The sequence below is a fragment of the Camelus ferus genome, chromosome 6 (genome assembly GCF_009834535.1).
Source record: "Camelus ferus isolate YT-003-E chromosome 6, BCGSAC_Cfer_1.0, whole genome shotgun sequence".
In the NCBI taxonomy this organism is placed as follows: domain Eukaryota; kingdom Metazoa; phylum Chordata; class Mammalia; order Artiodactyla; family Camelidae; genus Camelus; species Camelus ferus.
In genome coordinates this window covers 37873724-37891982 of record NC_045701.1, presented here as the reverse complement: position 1 = coordinate 37891982, position 18259 = coordinate 37873724, and the positions used below count along the sequence as shown (strand labels likewise).

Here is an 18259-nt window from a genome sequence, read left to right as displayed (position 1 = left end):
CCAACCTTGATAGAGTTAATTTGCGTTAATAATTTGAATTTCTTAATCTTGTTTAATATATGATTTTTTGCATGGTAATTGATGTTCTGATAGATAAATTAAGTATATTAAGACCTTTTTTGGATTGTTTTCATTAAAAATTTTTTTTTTCTTTTAGTGTATTGAAAGTGAAAACACTTGGAGAGATTTAATGAAGACAGCTTTAGAAAATCTAATTGTACTTTTGAAGGATGAAAACACAATTTCACCGTATGAAATGTGTAGTAGTGGCTTGGTGCAGGCACTTCTTACTGTCTTAAACAATGTAAGTTGATTAGTACAGAACGAAGTACATAGTTTAAAAAATTATTCGTAGCTACACTTTGGTAAAGTGAAATTTACTGTGTTTTGTCAAGAAATATTAAAAAACCAGGTAATAAGTGTTAACATTTATAATTTCTCTAGCCTTTAAGTTTTCTCATTAGTTTGAGCCAAGTGAATTAAATAATTGCATCTATTTAGATTTTTGAGATACCCGATTATTATTTGTTCAAGATTCTGTTGAATAAAATACTTACTTGTAATAGCCTAAAATTTAACTTTATTCACTGCTCTGATTTCTTCATAACTTACATAAAATGAAGTTGGTGTAGAGACCTTTTCAAGTATCTAAAATAGTTGCATAAAATTAGTTTAGGAGCAGTAACAGTTAAGGAAGTTCATGTGAATATTTGTCAAACATTTGTTAATAATAACCTTCTATTCCTCTTCGATTTAGTCTACTGATAATATCTTTTTATTGTGATAAATTTTTTTCTTTTATTTCAATGAAATATATATACACACTTATTTTAACAAAGTCTAACAGAATAAAGTATGAAAAGTTAAAGTTTGCTCCCTACTTCAGTTCTATTTGTCATTTTAATTTCCAGATCTTATTCATCATATGTAGTTATATACTCTTAAGATTCACTTTGACGTCAATCTCGTATTTCTTTCATTATTTTTACTATTTGTATTTATTCCCATTTATTAAAATTATATTGATGTATCACTTTATATCACTTAGTAATATCTGTGAAATCATTGTTTTGATATAGTTATTTTTTTTCTAATTCTAATTAATGTAAATAGTACCCTAGTACTCTTAAAATACGAAATGTTTACAAATAATTTGAAATTACCTTGCATACTACTACGCTTTGAGAAAAGCAGTATGATTGCTACTCCATTATAACACTGAAAATGTTTGCCATGGTTTACTAGTCATATAATAAAAAGAATTTTAATTGAAAGAAAATAATAATTTCACTTAGACTGTATTGATAATTTTGTGATATATTAATATTCATTTTTGCAGAATGTGTTTTTTTAACTAATTTCAGTAACAGCCGTAAAAATTTTTTTTTTTGGTACTTCTTTTGTTTCTTTTTAGAGCATTGATTTAGATACAAAGCAAGATTGTAGTCAACTTGTTGAAAGAATAAATGTTTTTAAAACAGCCTTTAGTGAAAATGAAGATGATGAAAGGTAAGTCGCCAAATTTCTGTTAATTTGGTGTTTGTGGTGTTGCAAGTTAGTACACTTCCTTTAAAACAGAGTCTGATACAGTGTTTATACATAAAATAGGAATTTTTTATTCAGTAAAAAAAGTAGCTTATAACTATATTAAAAGTGAAAGATTTTTAATCTAATGGACTAAAAGAAAAATTACATGACTGTTATGAATGTAGCTGACCGCTTATTTTAAATTAGATAATCTTTAGTATACAACTAGGAATTTGAGCACTGGTTAAATATTTGATATTAAGTAGTAATTGTTCATTCCTTTTTAGCTGTGATAATGATATTTTTTTTAAGAAGTTTTCTTTCATAGAGATATGTATTCATAATATTTCTGAATGAAATGATACTTTAAAATACATGGGAAGGAAAGAAGTGGGTGGGGATATAGATAGAAATCGATTGGCCGTTAGCAGGTAATTGTTGAAGCTGGATATGAGTTGATGAAGATGCATTTTACTAATTTATTTACTTCTGTATATGACTGAATTTTTAAAATAATAAAGTTCAATTCCATTTTAAATTAATGTGTAATAATTTATTGAAGCATTACTCTATTAACCTATTAGCTAATCACAAATTATTACTGATGCTAAAATAAACTTGTTTCAGTGGAAACATGTTTTTACATAAATTCCTTTAATGGTATTATTCAGTTATTGATAATTTTTTAAAGATTTTGATACAAATTGTCACGTTATTTTCCAGAAATATTACACCAGTGTTGCCTTACCAACAAATACTGTCATTTTCAAAACTTTGCTGCTTTATATACATATATGTATATATATTTGCTGATTGATATGTATCGACTGTTAACTAGTAAAACTCTTTAAAGTTTGAAAAGTAAATTACACTCTAAATTATACATGACTTTGAATGTAATTAATAAAAGTTTCATAAGAAAAATAAAATATTTTACTCTTAATTGGAGGAAATTGAGTTGCTTTGCTTTGGTATTGAAATTATCTTTGCTTACTCAGATGTAGTCTAATACAAAATTAAACTTCCCTTTGAATTAATAAAGTAGGAGTCTTTGTGAAGTTGGTTACTGCAGTTTCTGTATGAATTATTGCAGGAATTCATATAAAAGCCCTTAACAATTATTTTTTTCTTAGTCGGCCAGCTGTTGCATTAATTCGAAAGTTAATAGCTGTACTAGAATCTATTGAACGTCTACCTCTCCATTTGTATGATACACCAGGATCCACATATAACCTTCAGGTAACCATGAAGAATGCAGTTGCTAGTGTTGCTGAATGCATCTAGGAGCAGTCTTACATACTTTTCTTAAAAACAAAAATTTTTTTTTCATATTTTATTAAATAACAATTGTGCTTAATTGTTAAGGACTTCCCCTTAATGCCATTTGATTGTTCTTAATGACTCTTAAATGTATTGGTATTTCAATGTTTAACTAATAAAGTTTATTTGGTAGATCACAAGTGGAAAAAGACACTTTATCAGTAGAAAGGTGGAAAAAAGAATCCTTTTGTTCTACGATAAGCTAAGTCTCATTGTCTCTGTGTCTCAACATATGAGAAAATATGAAAAATATTTTAAGCACGGTGTTTTTTTTTTGCTTGCTTCCTTTATGTCATTGGTTAGGGCCAAATGGCTTTCCTTAGCTATTTCTATTGATCCTTTTAGAAATCTGTCATTATCACATGGTTTTATAAAAAGCCTGTTTTCTTCCTAAATGTTACTTGGTTGACATTCCCATTCATTCATTAAATTTTCCTCTTTTTTAGCAGCTGGGATCCAGATATGAACAGACAAAACAAATACTCTCACTGCTAATACCCCAGACCAGATCTGTCATATCTTCTATGAGTCACTTTCATATTTTCTAGCAGATTCTTTGGCCTTGAATGTCACCTTTATCTGACCTCTCCTGTATTCCACTGTATCAAATAGTTTCTTTTAAATATAGCCTTTAATAAGTGACTAAGAAACTATATTTGCAAAAACAATTGTTACCTAAGGCAAAAAAACTGGCTGTGCCCCCAAGAACTTAGTAGTACTACCGCAGCCACTAGGCCTCTTGGACTAGAAAGCTTGTCCAGGGAGTTACAGTATAGTTAGTACACCTAACATAGTGTATATATTAAATAAGATGCAGAGGTCTACTGTGTGTTTTAGTTCAGACAGAATAATATAGAGGAAGGAATAATGGGACTTTTGATCTGTCCTTTTGATGAGTGAATGAGGTAGAGATAGGTCTCAAAGACTGGAAATTCCCCTGCTTATACAGTCCTAGGAGCATCAACATTTTTTATTACACATATCTCATTTCAAGAGACTGCAGGATACAAAGACAGGAAGGCTAGGAATGTGCCCTCTGGTAATTCTGCAGTCTAAAAATGCCACCCAGATGTATATGTAATTATTTAATCATGTGACTATAGTAATTAGTTAAGATTTATACAGAAATGAAATAAAATTGCTAGTTGGATACTTGTTATTTAGTAAAACATATTGAATTGGAAACCATCTTGTATTTTTTAAAGTTTATTAGCTATAGATTATTTAATATATTGTAGCTTTAAATGTGTAAGTTAATTAGCTACTTTTTATAACTTACTTGGAAAATTGCAGGTTAATCAATTCAAGCTGTAATATTTCTCTTAAAGTGTACCATAATAATTTTATTTAAGTCAAGTGTATTTGAAGTTGTTTAGAAATTCTAAGTAACTTTGTTTCTTTCTTGAAAATCACTATCATTTATTCAGTGGACCTTTTTTAAAAAAACATTTAATGGAAAACGGACATTGACCCTTCCTTTATGGTTATACTTTGTAAATATAAATTGCTGTGTTCATGTAGTGTTTCTTAATTTTTAAATTCTAAGAAAAAAAAGCAAAGTATTTTCTGAAGCATTTTGATCATTTCTGTGTAGATACTTACAAGAAGATTAAGGTTTCGGTTGGAACGTGCACCTGGTGAAACCGCACTGATAGACAGGACTGGCAGGATGTTGAAGATGGAACCCTTAGCTACAGTTGAATCTCTAGAACAGTATCTCTTAAAAATGGTGAGCTTCTGGCAAGGGCATGGTGAAATAAGCATTCTTTACTGTGGTTTAGTCTTTAGAAAAGTACTTGGAAAGTATGTATCCAGAGTTACGGTAATAAAGTTTGGCCTAGTAATTCCATTTTAGAAAATAATACTTATACACTACAGATGTTTTCTTCATAAAGATGTTCATTATATTTACCTTAATGCCAGTCAATAAAGGAGTATCAACTTGGTAATAATTTCCATTAATTTGAATATTATGTAGCTATCATAATATATACAGACTGGTAAGAGAAAAAATAGTTTTGTGCAGTATGATCAATATTTTGCTTTATTCTATCTGTTGAAATAACAGACTAAAGAAATACTTTGTGATATTCATGGTAGGGTACTATGGTTGTGGAAATTTCTGGGTTTTTTTATTTTTCAGATATTCTTAAATAAGTATTTGTTATAATAAAACAACTGAAACTAAAGGAGTAAAAACAAAGTGGACAGTGCATTTCAAAATAAGTATTATTAAGGTGTCACCCATATTTTCATTGGTTTAGGTAGCAAAGCAGTGGTATGATTTTGACCGATCTTCATTTGTTTTTGTTCGAAAATTAAGAGAAGGTCAAAATTTTGTATTTCGGCACCAGCATGATTTTGATGAAAATGGAATCATTTACTGGATTGGGACAAACGCCAAGTAAGTCATTCTATTTAATGTAGAGTAAAAAACGTTCATCTGCAAAAAGAACTCTACATAGTAGAATAAAATTATTAACCACCCTTGAATGTTCTGCAGTTTTAGGAATTTTGTCTTTTAGGTTAAATATAAGATTATCCAAATTACTTTTTATGAAGGAAAAAATGTCTAAATTTTTAAATGTAGAATTTTAAAAAATTAATATAATTAATTTTTGGAAAAGAGCTAATATGAACAAATGCAGTTATTTTAATAGTGCTAACCACTAACACTGCTTAACAGTGTTTTCTTTTTTTTTTTTTTTTTTTTTGTAGAACTGCATATGAATGGGTAAATCCAGCTGCTTATGGACTTGTGGTAGTAACATCATCAGAAGGAAGAAACCTACCTTATGGCCGCTTAGAAGACATATTAAGTCGTGATAATTCAGCTTTAAATTGTCATAGCAATGATGATAAGAATGCCTGGTTTGCCATAGACCTGGGTCTCTGGGTGATACCATCAGCATATACACTTCGTCATGCTCGTGGTTATGGGAGGTCTGCACTGAGAAACTGGGTTTTCCAGGTATCCAAAGATGGACAGAACTGGACTTCTTTGTATACCCATGTTGATGACTGCAGTCTCAATGAACCAGGGTTAGTTGAGGAGTCTTTTGTAAATTGGAAAACTCAATAAAGAGCTTTGTCTATTTTTATAACTGTGTTCTCTTAGAACTCCCTTTGTGAGATATTGAGGCAAGATTTTCTTTCTAAATATATCACTTGATACCAAAACTTTGAAATACTGACTTTGTCAAAACTTTGTCAAATGCTTTAGATTAAACATTGGTAGAAGCTGAGCCTATTTATTTAAAAAGAAGTTAATATATCACTATATGTGTGTATATATAGCACACTAGTGAAAACAAAAAAAGAATTAGGTTTTTACTAAACTCTTCATATGTTCACGTAATATATGTGAATGTTGAACAAATTAACAGTGGCTATTGAATTACAGAATTATGGTTATAGAATTATGGCTGACTTAATTTTCTCTTATTTTTATGTGTCTCTTTCCTAAATTTTATATGTTGATCATATGTTAAAAAAAAAAGTCAGCATTATATTTCTAAAAAATTTAGTTATGATGAAGTTTAATTGTACATTGTAGTGCATTTTGAGGAACAGAGTGAGGTTTAATTACTTCTTGTATTTGATATAGTATGGAAGGAGCTTCTTAACATTAGGATTACTACATAGTATTTTCAAGCTTTAAAGTTACTATTTTAATGTATCATTAAAAATTTTACAAACATTTAAAAAACCTTTTTCATCATAAAAGCGTATTTGTTACTCATAGAATTTCTTGTCTTATTTCTTTGAATTTCATTAATCATAAATCGTTTAATGTTGTGAGTCAAATTAATAGTATACATTTAAATGTTTCATTTTTAATTTATTTTCTTGGCTGCTGCTTTTCTCCTTTGACTTCTTGATTCTTGTATGACAAACTGTTGACCGAATATGAAAATTTATTTTCCTGTTGTTCTCTATTATGTAAAAAAATCTTAGGCACCTTAAGCAAACATCTTTTTTGTATGTTTTAAAACATTACATAATATTTTCCCTAACACATTCACAGGTCAACAGCAACCTGGCCTCTTGATCCACCAAAAGATGAGAAACAGGGGTGGCGACATGTGAGAATTAAACAGATGGGGAAGAATGCTAGTGGACAAACCCACTATCTCTCACTCTCTGGATTTGAACTTTATGGCACTGTAAATGGAGTGTGTGAAGATCAGCTAGGTAAAGAGATGATAGTATATTTTTCTAACTTACTGAAATAATTATGTTTATATAAAGTGATTTTGTTACATTTCTCTAACTTCTCCCTTACAGGAAAAGCAGCTAAGGAAGCTGAAGCTAATCTTAGAAGACAGAGACGTCTAGTACGCTCCCAGGTACTGAAGTACATGGTTCCAGGGGCTCGTGTGATTAGAGGCCTTGATTGGAAATGGCGAGATCAGGATGGCAGCCCACAGGGAGAAGGCACTGTCACAGGAGAACTGCATAATGGTGAGTAGGTGCTTAGCATTTGTTATGTAGAAACTGAATATTTCAGTAACAGAATACTTTGTTTTGTTATTTTGGGATAATTTTTAAATTGTATAGATGTTCCCAGGATTATGTGAAGAACTGATCTATTGATTTTGTATTTAAAATGGGGCAATCATTTATTTAGAAATAAGGAAAAATTTTTCATTCTTAGGTTTTGACTCAAAACTTATTGTTAATATTTTCAAGTAATTAATAAGCTATCATAAAATGAATACCCTAGACACACTTTCTGCTATTTTTGGTTCTTGCTTTTTTTTTTTAGTTTATTATTTATAAGTTTCTATTGATACTTATCTTAATGTCTTACGCTTTTCTTTATCTTGTTAGCTTGGCAGGAATCAGGCAATAACTTCAATTATAAGTCATATAGAAGAAAAAAGCATTAATGTTTTTAATTAAATATTTTTTAGTAAAGCATAGAACGAGAATTGTAGCCTTTTCATTTATTAGTAAATTATAAGATACTTCACAGTGTTTCTCAGTCTACCAGTTTTCTTTGGGTTATTAAACTTTCATGTTTTGTGTTACTGTTTAAAATCAAGCTCATTTTTAACTCTTCATTTTAAGAAAGTCTATACCCATTTAAATTGCTGTTAACTCCTAGAAGCAACTATAGGGCTAATTTTTTTCTTACAACATAAAAGACTGGTTTATTAGTGGATAATTTGCCTAACCAGTAATGGGTTCTTATGAATTTTGGTTAGCATTTGAAAAAAAAGATAAGTAAAATGTTCGTATTCTCAGCTTACCAAATATTGAAAGAGATGTAATGAAAGTGACAATGCTTAAGAGAATGACTAAAGCTTGATATCTAAGTGATAAGGGCATTTATTTAATTAAACTCTTTGATTTCACTGCATTTAAGATTCTGTTCCTTAAATTACCTTACTATTAAATGAATTTCTGTTTAGTCATACCCTGATTGCAAATCAATGTCATCATAGCAGATTTACAGTGAGTGAGCATGTATATAACTGCTGAGATTCCAAAAAACTAGTAATAGTTGAGATAACAGTAGTTCTAGTCTACTCAGAAATTTCCAGTGTTACTATTTTTAGGTATCTTAATGATACTTAGTTACTTTGTTTCCCCTAAATTGTTTGGCTTTTAAGTATGAGGGCTAGTTAGCAATATGTGAATACAGTGTGCTTTTCTTGAGATGGAATCAAGTGAAGTGACTGCATAGGAAAATTGGAATCTTAATTTCAGAATTTAGCATATAATAAAGGCTTTTTTTCTGCTGATCTGACCAAGATGGAGAAGTCACACCTTTATGTTATGGAGGGTTCTTAGCTTTCAGATATTTAAGCCAAACATTTCTAATAATGGCTAGTTATTACTGACTTTATCTTTTTATTTATCTTTCGAGCATGGGAGGAGTTCAGAGTTTTGTATCTATACATATGCTTATGGATAGTGTGTATGTACTCTTTCTTAGTTCCCCTTGGTGATTAGTTTAAACACATTCTCAAGCATAATATGAATGGTTTACGTTTTAAAATTATTTGTCCATGTTATGTCTGTTAAATCCCTTTCCTTTCTAAAGAATCTTTGTGTTGGTAGGAATATCCATTTTTTTATTTATTCCACAAATATGAGTACCTACTATGTAAAGGTACTTTGTTAGACTTCAGATGTACAATGGCCAACAAACAAGTATGATCCCATGCTTTCTGGGTAAAAACAGATAAACATAAATTTACAGATTTTGATAAGTACTATGAAATAAGTTATCAGTATATTTTAGGACCAATTAATACAATACATATGTAATTTTTATTTGGAATTGGGATATGTTTTTGAACTTTTTCCTTTTCTCACACTTTTCCGCGTTGCAGAAGAGATAGTTAAATGTTGGTTCTTCAGAGGTTATTTCAGCTTACAGAATAAATTGAGACAATTGAAATCTCGTCTAAACTAGATTATATAGATTGGGGGCAGTTTCCTCTCAAACAACATGTATGCTCATAATCCCCACAGGTAATTCAATATTGCTTATAACCCTCTGAGACTCATCATAAACATATATGAATTTGGCATGTGTGTACTCACATGCACATGGGAGTGGGTGTGTGTGGGGGTAAAGTATTTTAAACTTTAAAAAGATCTATACTTTAAAAAAATATATTTTTATGTATTGTTTTTTCCCTGAAGTGGTTAGCTTATAACACTAAAATAAGACTGTAAATTTTCTATTAATTTTCTTTCAAATAGGCAATTTATTTTATTACTTTTGAAAGTTAATAACCATTTTTTAAGAAGAATAAGTATCATTTTTTAAGTATAAGTAAACAGATTGTATGTCATTATGCTCATTAGATCTTTATACGTTATTAGCTTTATCATATAGGTTCTATCTAGTAAAAGAGCTTATCATACTTTAAAATTTTGTTTTTAGAATTTTATGTGCTTCTGCAAATTTATTAAACCTAATCATAAGAGAACTAAGTAACCACTGAACTTTGAGAACACAACCGAAATGCTAACTCAGTGTTATTTGAGCTAGTGACCTAGAATTTCTACAGTAATATATGAATATTTTGTCTGTCAATTACAGGATTTAGCCTAAACTTAGAAATTAATGGTTAAGCCAGCAGTTTTTTCTATAAAGAACATTTGACCACATAATCGTATTTAGCAACTAAAAAATCTTTTCCTTAGATTTCATCTATGCTTGCTGAAGTTGCAGTATTTTACCATCTGTATCAGTCTTTTTACAATTTTTAACAGTTCTTCCCCTTAAAAGATACCCCAATAGATGTAAACATGACCCTTGCTTTTGTTTTTAAATATGACCACAGTGAACAGTTAGGAAATGAGAGGGGAAAAAAAGGGAAGGATTTAACTTTAGTTGGTGGACCTTAGATGACTAGAAATGCAGAGAATTAACAGCACTGATGAAAAGCTGATCCCATATTGTGGAGCTACTGTCTGACACGCTCCTATCTGCTTTCTGCCGGGTCTCACAAACTCCTGTCCCTTTCCAGGCTGGATTGATGTCACCTGGGATGCTGGTGGCTCAAACTCTTACCGTATGGGCGCAGAAGGAAAATTTGACCTCAAGCTTGCACCAGGGTACGACCCTGATACAGTGGCATCACCCAAACCTGTTTCATCCACTGTTTCAGGCACAACGCAATCATGGAGCAGCTTGGTGAAAAACAACTGTCCAGACAAGACATCTGCTGCTGCAGGCTCCTCAAGTAGAAAAGGAAGCAGCAGTTCTGTGTGTAGCGTGGCCAGTAGCAGCGACATCAGCTTGGGTTCGACCAAAACGGAACGGAGATCAGAAATTGTAATGGAACACAGTATAGTTTCAGGAGCTGATGTCCATGAACCAATTGTTGTTCTTTCATCTGCTGAAAACGTCCCTCAAACAGAAGTAGGGTCATCTTCCAGTGCAAGTACCAGCACGTTAACAGCGGAAACGGGAAGTGAAAATGCTGAAAGAAAGTTAGGCCCTGATAGTTCTGTTCGCACTCCCGGGGAGTCTAGTGCAATATCCATGGGAATTGTTAGTGTTAGTTCTCCTGATGTTAGTTCAGTATCTGAATTAACTAATAAAGAAGCAGCTTCACAGCGGCCCCTTAGCTCTTCAGCAAGTAACAGACTGTCAGTGAGTTCTTTGTTGGCTGCTGGGGCCCCTATGAGCTCTAGTGCAAGTGTACCTAACCTGTCCTCAAGAGAAACATCTAGCTTGGAGAGTTTTGTAAGGAGAGTGGCAAACATAGCACGGACTAATGCCACGAACAACATGAATCTAAGCCGAAGCAGCAGTGATAACAACACTAATACTTTGGGGAGGAATGTGATGAGCACAGCAAGTAAGTGAGTTTTTCCTTATGGAACCCAATGCTTTTTCCACTGTGAGGGATGCAGAGTAGGATTTCTTGTTCAGTGGGTTCTGGCTGCAGTCTTCAGATCATTAACCGTGTTAGATACAACTATGTCAAATGTGGCACTTCAGGAATATGAGGTTAATAAGTTCAGTAGAACCATGATGTTTTAAGAATTTGAATCAGGTGCAATGTGATAAAGAACCTCTTATCATGAAAGGATAAAACAGTAACACTTCTGTTTTTCACTCCTCTATGATAAATTGTTAAATACAGTTGCAAGAGGAAATGGTGACTATTAAATATCATCATAGTCACCTGAAATCAGAGCCTAACACTGGCATAATTTTTGCTTAGGTCCTGGATTGATCTTGGCTTCTGAAAGTTTCTTAATTCTAAGTTAAGCTACTAATGGGTCAAAGTAATTCCCTTGGAAAATATCATTGGGAATTATTTCCTTGCCTGTTTCACTTATTTAAAAAGCTAGGGTTAATATTTTTAAAAATAATAGTGCTATGAAAACAAGAATTTTTAGTTGGATTTCAGTTGGGTTCCCAAAGTTGTTGCTTTTCAGCCTTTTAATGATTAATGTTTCATTACCTTGTTCTTTTTTTAAATATACAACGTAGTTTTTCTAAAGTTTATACAATCCCACCTGTTTGTACTGATTTGCTTCATTTTTATCTAATTTAGCTTCACCTCTTATGGGTGCTCAGAGTTTCCCAAATTTGACCACACCTGGTACTACATCAACTGTGACTATGTCAACATCCAGTGTTACTAGCAGCAGCAATGTAGCTACAGCAACAACAGTTTTATCAGTTGGTCAGTCATTAAGTAATACTTTAACTACCAGCCTCACATCCACTTCCAGTGAGAGTGACACAGGTCAGGAAGCCGAATATTCCTTATATGGTAAGTTACTGTTTAAAATATTTAGATATTTGTATAGTGATGCTTTTATTACATTTTTCTGCTGGATTGTTTTTCACTTTCGATTGGAAAAGGATTATTTTCTTTTCCTGCAAATATAGCATCTTCATATATGATGAAAAACAGTGATATGAAGGACTGTTAAGAAATTATCTGATTATAGACGTCTAGGAACTTGTGTGTGTCATCCTTTTTTTTTGCCTTTTGTCACTAATAAAGTTTTATTAGAGGAACCATAGTAACAGAGATATTTGACCCCTTTATCAGAGAAGAATAAAAGAGTGATAGATGAATAAGCTTTGTAAATTGATAGTCTTTGTATGTTGTAATATTAAAGGAAAAACACTCCTGTGTGTCTCCTGTACTTCCAATTCTCTGCTCATGGAATGCTTCACTTCTGGCACCTCTGATTACCAAATGTCTGTGAAGTTTTTTCACATCGGCTGGTGTCTTAATATTTAACTCAATTCTGACGTTACCTATCTAGAGACAGTATCAGATCCCATAGGTTAAAGTCTCAGTTCTGCAACACTGCCCACCCCTCGCACCCATTTAGACACTAAACACAAGTCCAGGTTGTCATCTGTGATTCTGACTGGCTATGAGTTGGAGTTTTCCACGACCCTTTCCTTGGGTTTGATTAATTTGTTAGAGTGGTTTACAGGACTTAGGAAAATATTTTATTTACTATATTACCAGTTTATTATAAAAAGGATGTATCTCAGGAACAGCCAGATAGAAGTCATGCATAGGGTGAAGTCTGGAAGGGTCCCAAGCACAGGAGTTTCTGTCCCCTTGGACATTGGGGACTGTCAACATGTTTATGTCTACCAACCTGGAAGCTTTCTGAACCTATCCTTTGGAGGTTTGTTTTGTTTGTTTTTTTTTTTTTGGAGGCGTCACGATTTAGGCACAGTTGATTAAATTATTGGCCAGTAGTGACTGAGCTCAGTCTCTAGTTTCTCTCCTTTCCCCAGAGGTCCAGGGGAGGGGTGGGATGAAAGTTCTAACTCTCCAGTTGTGGATTGGTTCCACTAACAACTGGCCCCATCCTTTCATTACCTAAGGGCTTTCTGAAAGTCTCCTCATTAAAATAACTGGTTATGAATAGTAAAAAAACACCTTTATTCTTATCACTTAGGAAATTGCAAGAGTTTTAGGAGTTCAGTGCCTACAACAAGACAAAATTTATTTTTCTTATTATAAATCACAATGTCACAACTCTTATCAAGGTCTTTTGGAAATTATTGCTTATTTAGGTAACATTCAAATTTTTCAAATTAATTTTTGCTTTAAAGGATTTATAGTTACATTATTATGGCTTCCATGGTATATAATCAGTGATAAAACCATTTGATTAAAGTATGTTTCTAATCATCTTATCTTAGATGATTATCTTTATTAGAAAAATAAAACTTTTTTTAGAAAGAAAACAAAGAAGCAAATAAAATCATCTAGTCCCTATCTCCCAGAGATAACCACAGTTGTTATTTGATACATACCACTTGTGTGTGTGTTTCTATTTTTTTTTTTTTTAACAAAAAAGGATTGTAACCTTTCCGGACAGCTCTTTTCACTCAGTACATTTGAAAATATGTTCACATTGTTGGATGAGTTTCTACAACATTTGAAATGGCTGCCAGATATTCCTCTGTTTGATTATTTGATAATTATTTAATAAATTCTCCATCTTGGATATTTAAGTTACAGCTTTTCATTACCATCAACATTGTTGTGAATGAGCATCCTTGAATTGTGTATTTGTGTATTTCCTTAAAGTAAATTCCTAAAAGTAATTACTGAATTTCCTTCCCCAAAAGTTGTATTCCCATCATTATTGTTTTGGAATACCCTTTACCACACATCCTTGATCATACTGCCTGTTTTTTTCAAAATCATTTTTGTTAATTTCAAATACAAGAAGATGTATATGGATATATTTTAAGTACTATTTTATGTATACCTCATTTTGATATGTTCTTTTTTCTGAGAATGTGACCTCTCCTTCTCCATGCCTATATGTGTGTAGCAAAATGATGATGATTGTTATACCAAAGTGTTGTAAATTCATTGAATAAGGTTTTCTACTTTTTTTTTTCTCATGGAGGCCCTCTGCTTCTCCTTGTTAATATGTTAATTTTAAGCTTTAGTTCTAGATCACGTGAAGGTTAAGTTTGTGGGTATGCTAGTGGGAAAGAATTTTGAAGAGTTAGGGCTACTGGTTGCCTTTTAAAAATTATTTTGAGGTGGTTAAAACTTCCTTTTGTACATTTCTAAAACAGGACTCTCTGAGAGTGTTGCTGTATGAAGGAGCAGAGTAACACCTTCCTTATAAAATAAGTTACATATATGCAAACTTTTACTGTGTTATGTTTTCAGGGACATGATTTGATTCTGTAATGTCAAATCTATGCAGTAAGGAGCTTTTTTTATGTTCCTCTAGTCTGATAAAGGGAAGATGATGAGTTAAATATAAACCTTTGACTTCAGTGAATTGTAACATATAAGAGATGGAATTTATATATGTATATATATTTTTTTCTCGTTTAAAAATAAACCAAAAGGAGAATTGATTTATTTTGTGTACTACCATATCATGTTCATGAGAACCAGTACCTACCTAAATTGCAGGATGGTACTTTACATACGGTAGGGATGATATATTTCATCAAACTTAAGATGCCATTAATTATAAGATTTATGTCACTAAGGAAAAAATTTTGCCAGTTTAGCTGTGACCTCCCGTTGTTAGACACATTCTGATTTCAGAATATTGAAGTGTTAAAAAAAATGTGTACCTTAGAAACTAATGGAATATAGTATCAGGCCTCTTTCTTCTACAAGCCATTCAGAAGAAGGCATTGAATTTTTATTCCTATGTAATTATTAGACTTAGGGAATTATATTTGGCTCAGAGACCTACAGATACAAGTTTTTACTAAATAATTATAAATTTTTTTCTAGATATTCTTTTGAAATATAGAGTATATATGTCTTTTTATCCATAGGAGGTTTTTTTCTTTTAGATCCAGAAAAACTCCTGTTTTAGTCTTACTCCTTTTTATTTTCAGTTCCTGTGGGGAACAGCTTCTCAGCATCTTCATTATGTGATGCAGTGTCAGTTTGACCTGATCTTCACCAAAGGGTGAAGGGGAGAGATCCTAAGAAGGGAGACAAAGGGATTCAAACTTATTGAACTTTTTTATATGCTAGATAATTTGGATAATATGAAAGATGGTACCTAACATTATTCCATAGTAAACAGGCATTAAGTAGTCATTATCATTAAGTAATCTGCTAGGTCATATAGGTAAATTCAGGTCTTGCTGATGAACTTAATTCTGTTCTTTTCTCTCATAAGATCTTTTTCAGTTTATATTTATATATTCATCTGTTTACTTTTTAAATTATTTTTTAAATTTGGGGGGGGCGTAGTAATTAGGTTTACTTATTTATTTTATTTTTAAAGGAGGTACTGGGAGTTGAACCCAAGACCTTGTGTATGCTAAGCATGCGCTCTACCACTTGAGCTATGCCCTTCCCCCTCATCTGTTTACTTTTTAAATGCCTCTTTCCCTTCTAAGCTCCATGGGGGCTCAGACCATATCTATTTTGTTTACAATTATATATACCTGGTGCCTAAGACAATTCTTGTCACATAGTAGGAACTCAAAAGATATTTATTGACAGAGCAAATGATTCCAGTGTTCTCCTTCCACCATGTTATATTTTCTGTGACTTATGCAGAGAATGATAATAGGATTGTTATTGTTAACATACCCCATACTGTTGAACTTTTATGTTATGATTTTGTAGATAGAGATTCAGACTGGCCATCCCTTATCCCATGTTGTTTTCTGCCATGCTTGTGACTGTTTACCATTGTTACTCATCCTGTATGTGTGGTGGTGGAAGAAAAATGGCATTACTAAATGTGGCCCTTACACTTGTCCCTTTTGAATTTTACTTTTGTATTATAAAACCTATACACAAATTTACTTTGTTAATGCTTTGTTGATTGCATTAAGAGTAAGATTGCTGGTTTTGTTTTCCAGATTTCCTTGATAGCTGCCGTGCCAGTACTCTGTTAGCTGAGCTAGATGATGATGAGGACTTGCCTGAGCCAGATGAGGAAGATGATGAGAATGAAGACGACAATCAGGAAGACCAAGAATACGAGGAGGTTATGGTATAGAGAGTTCCCCATTCTCTTCACTAAGATAGCAAGTTAATAATTAAAATGAGAAGAGGAAAAGCAAAGTCCTGGTTAAACTTTGATGCAAGAAATATGGCACCAGAATGAAAATTGTGGTTAATTAAGAAAAGCACTTTGGGGGGAGGGTATAGCTCAGTGTAGAGTGCATGCCTAGCATGCACGAGGTCCTGGGTTCCATCCCCAGTACCTCCAAACAAACAATAAATAAAAAATCTAATTACCTGCCCAACAATAAATAAATAAATAAATAAATAAATAAATAAATAAATAAGAAAAGCACTTTTAATCTGAGCATTTATGATACTATTTTTTAAAAGAAAATAAGTTCGTTTTATTTGAAAAATACTATAATGCCACATGCTGATGTTTTAACAGGTTTAAAAGTTTGAAGAGCTGCACTAGTCCTAAAGAATATAATTTTCATGGTTCTTCCACAATAGTTACACTTAGAGTTTTTTTGGTACCTGCTGTTTTACAAGTAGAGCCTGTGTGTTATCTCATCAGTCCTTACACAGACCTATGAGATAGGGGCATAGAAAACATAATTTCCCCTAATTTTTTTTAACTGAAGTACAGTTAATTATAATGTGTCAGTGTCCAGTGTGCAGCACAATGTCCCAGTCATGCATGTACATACATATATTTGTTTTCATTTTTTTATTAAAGGTTATTGTAAGATATTGAACAGTTTACTATGCTATATAGAAGAAACTTTTAAAATCTATTTTTATATATAATAGCTAACATTCGTAAATCTCAAACTCTCAAATTTATCCCTTCCCACCCCCTTTCCCCAGTAACCGTAATTAATCAGAGTTAAGTAGAAAAGTAGGACCTAAGCATAGATAGTATGATCAGAACTCCTAGTGTATTAATTACTATGATTGTCTTCAAGTTAACTTTTGCCTGAAAATGTCTTTTTTTTCTTTTTGAAAATGTCTTTTATTATAATTTCTTGTATTATTTTTATTTCTCTTTATAAAATTTTATCAGATTAAAAATTTTTTTTGTAAGTTGAGTTTTAATGAGGTGGAGAACTACAGGAAATGCTTTTATTATATCTTGTTTAGAAAACACATAGAACAGCATATTTCTTTGAAGGTTAATATGTGATGCATGATGAATTTAAAACGTTCAATCTGTAACTTTTCTGAAGATGGCTAATGAATATGAAGTTTTCTAATGACAGTTTTGGTAATATGGGTTGACAGTTTCAGGTCAAGGCTAAATAAGGATTTATATGGATCAAATAATTAGACAAGTCTCTTCATATTTTCTTATTTCAGATTCTGAGACGTCCATCCCTGCAGCGTCGAGCTGGCTCCCGCTCTGACGTAACGCACCACTCTGTCACCTCACAGCTACCACAGGTCCCTGCTGGAGCAGGAAGCCGACCTATTGGGGAGCAGGTAATATCTTCATGTCTGTCTTCCCTATAGTGTATTTTTTACCCTTCCACAATAAAGTGTCAACTAAAATGCTTAGAAAAATACACAGTGTGGGCAGGGTAGGGGCAGGAAGCTATCAAATAGAGTTAAGAAGAAGAAATTTAACCAGCTGCTTGGGTTCCATATTCCAGATGGAGTCTATGATTACTCTGCCATACTTCATAGAGAAGTTTCTTACTTGAAGCCCCTTTATCTTGGCCTTTGGGTAGTAGTAAACACATACTAATATGGTTAACAGTTATTATCTAAGATTATAGTTTTCACAGTAGTAGTAGAAGTAATAGAAGCATTAGTCTATTAGCTAAGATTTATTTATGATTACCTACGCGCGAGTCACTGTTTACATGTATTAACTAATTCATTGCCTTTTAGCAACCCTTTGAGGTTATTATTAGTCCCAGTTTTCAGATGAAGTGATTGCTGAAGGTCACATGTAGTTTTAGATCCAGGAAAAAAACCCTAGACATTCTGGT

General features: G+C 32.2%; 1 protein-coding gene across 5 annotated transcripts in view; it reads left to right on the top strand.

Annotated features, from left to right (window-relative positions):
- Positions 1–18259, top strand: part of HECTD1 (HECT domain E3 ubiquitin protein ligase 1) — an 81667-nt gene that overhangs the window by 48825 nt on the left and 14583 nt on the right. For 2 of the 5 annotated variants that reach the window (XM_032481826.1, XM_032481829.1), the window contains exons 17-28: positions 158–304; positions 1415–1509; positions 2661–2766; positions 4442–4576; positions 5112–5251; positions 5566–5889; positions 6875–7041; positions 7135–7311; positions 10341–11177; positions 11883–12104; positions 16178–16311; positions 17625–17747. In XM_032481826.1, the coding sequence (XP_032337717.1) occupies positions 158–304; positions 1415–1509; positions 2661–2766; positions 4442–4576; positions 5112–5251; positions 5566–5889; positions 6875–7041; positions 7135–7311; positions 10341–11177; positions 11883–12104; positions 16178–16311; positions 17625–17747 (2607 nt within the window). The remainder of the gene's footprint in view (positions 1–157; positions 305–1414; positions 1510–2660; positions 2767–4441; positions 4577–5111; positions 5252–5565; positions 5890–6874; positions 7042–7134; positions 7312–10340; positions 11178–11882; positions 12105–16177; positions 16312–17624; positions 17748–18259) is intronic. The other 3 variants (XM_032481827.1, XM_032481828.1, XM_032481830.1) reach the window with 3 other exon arrangements.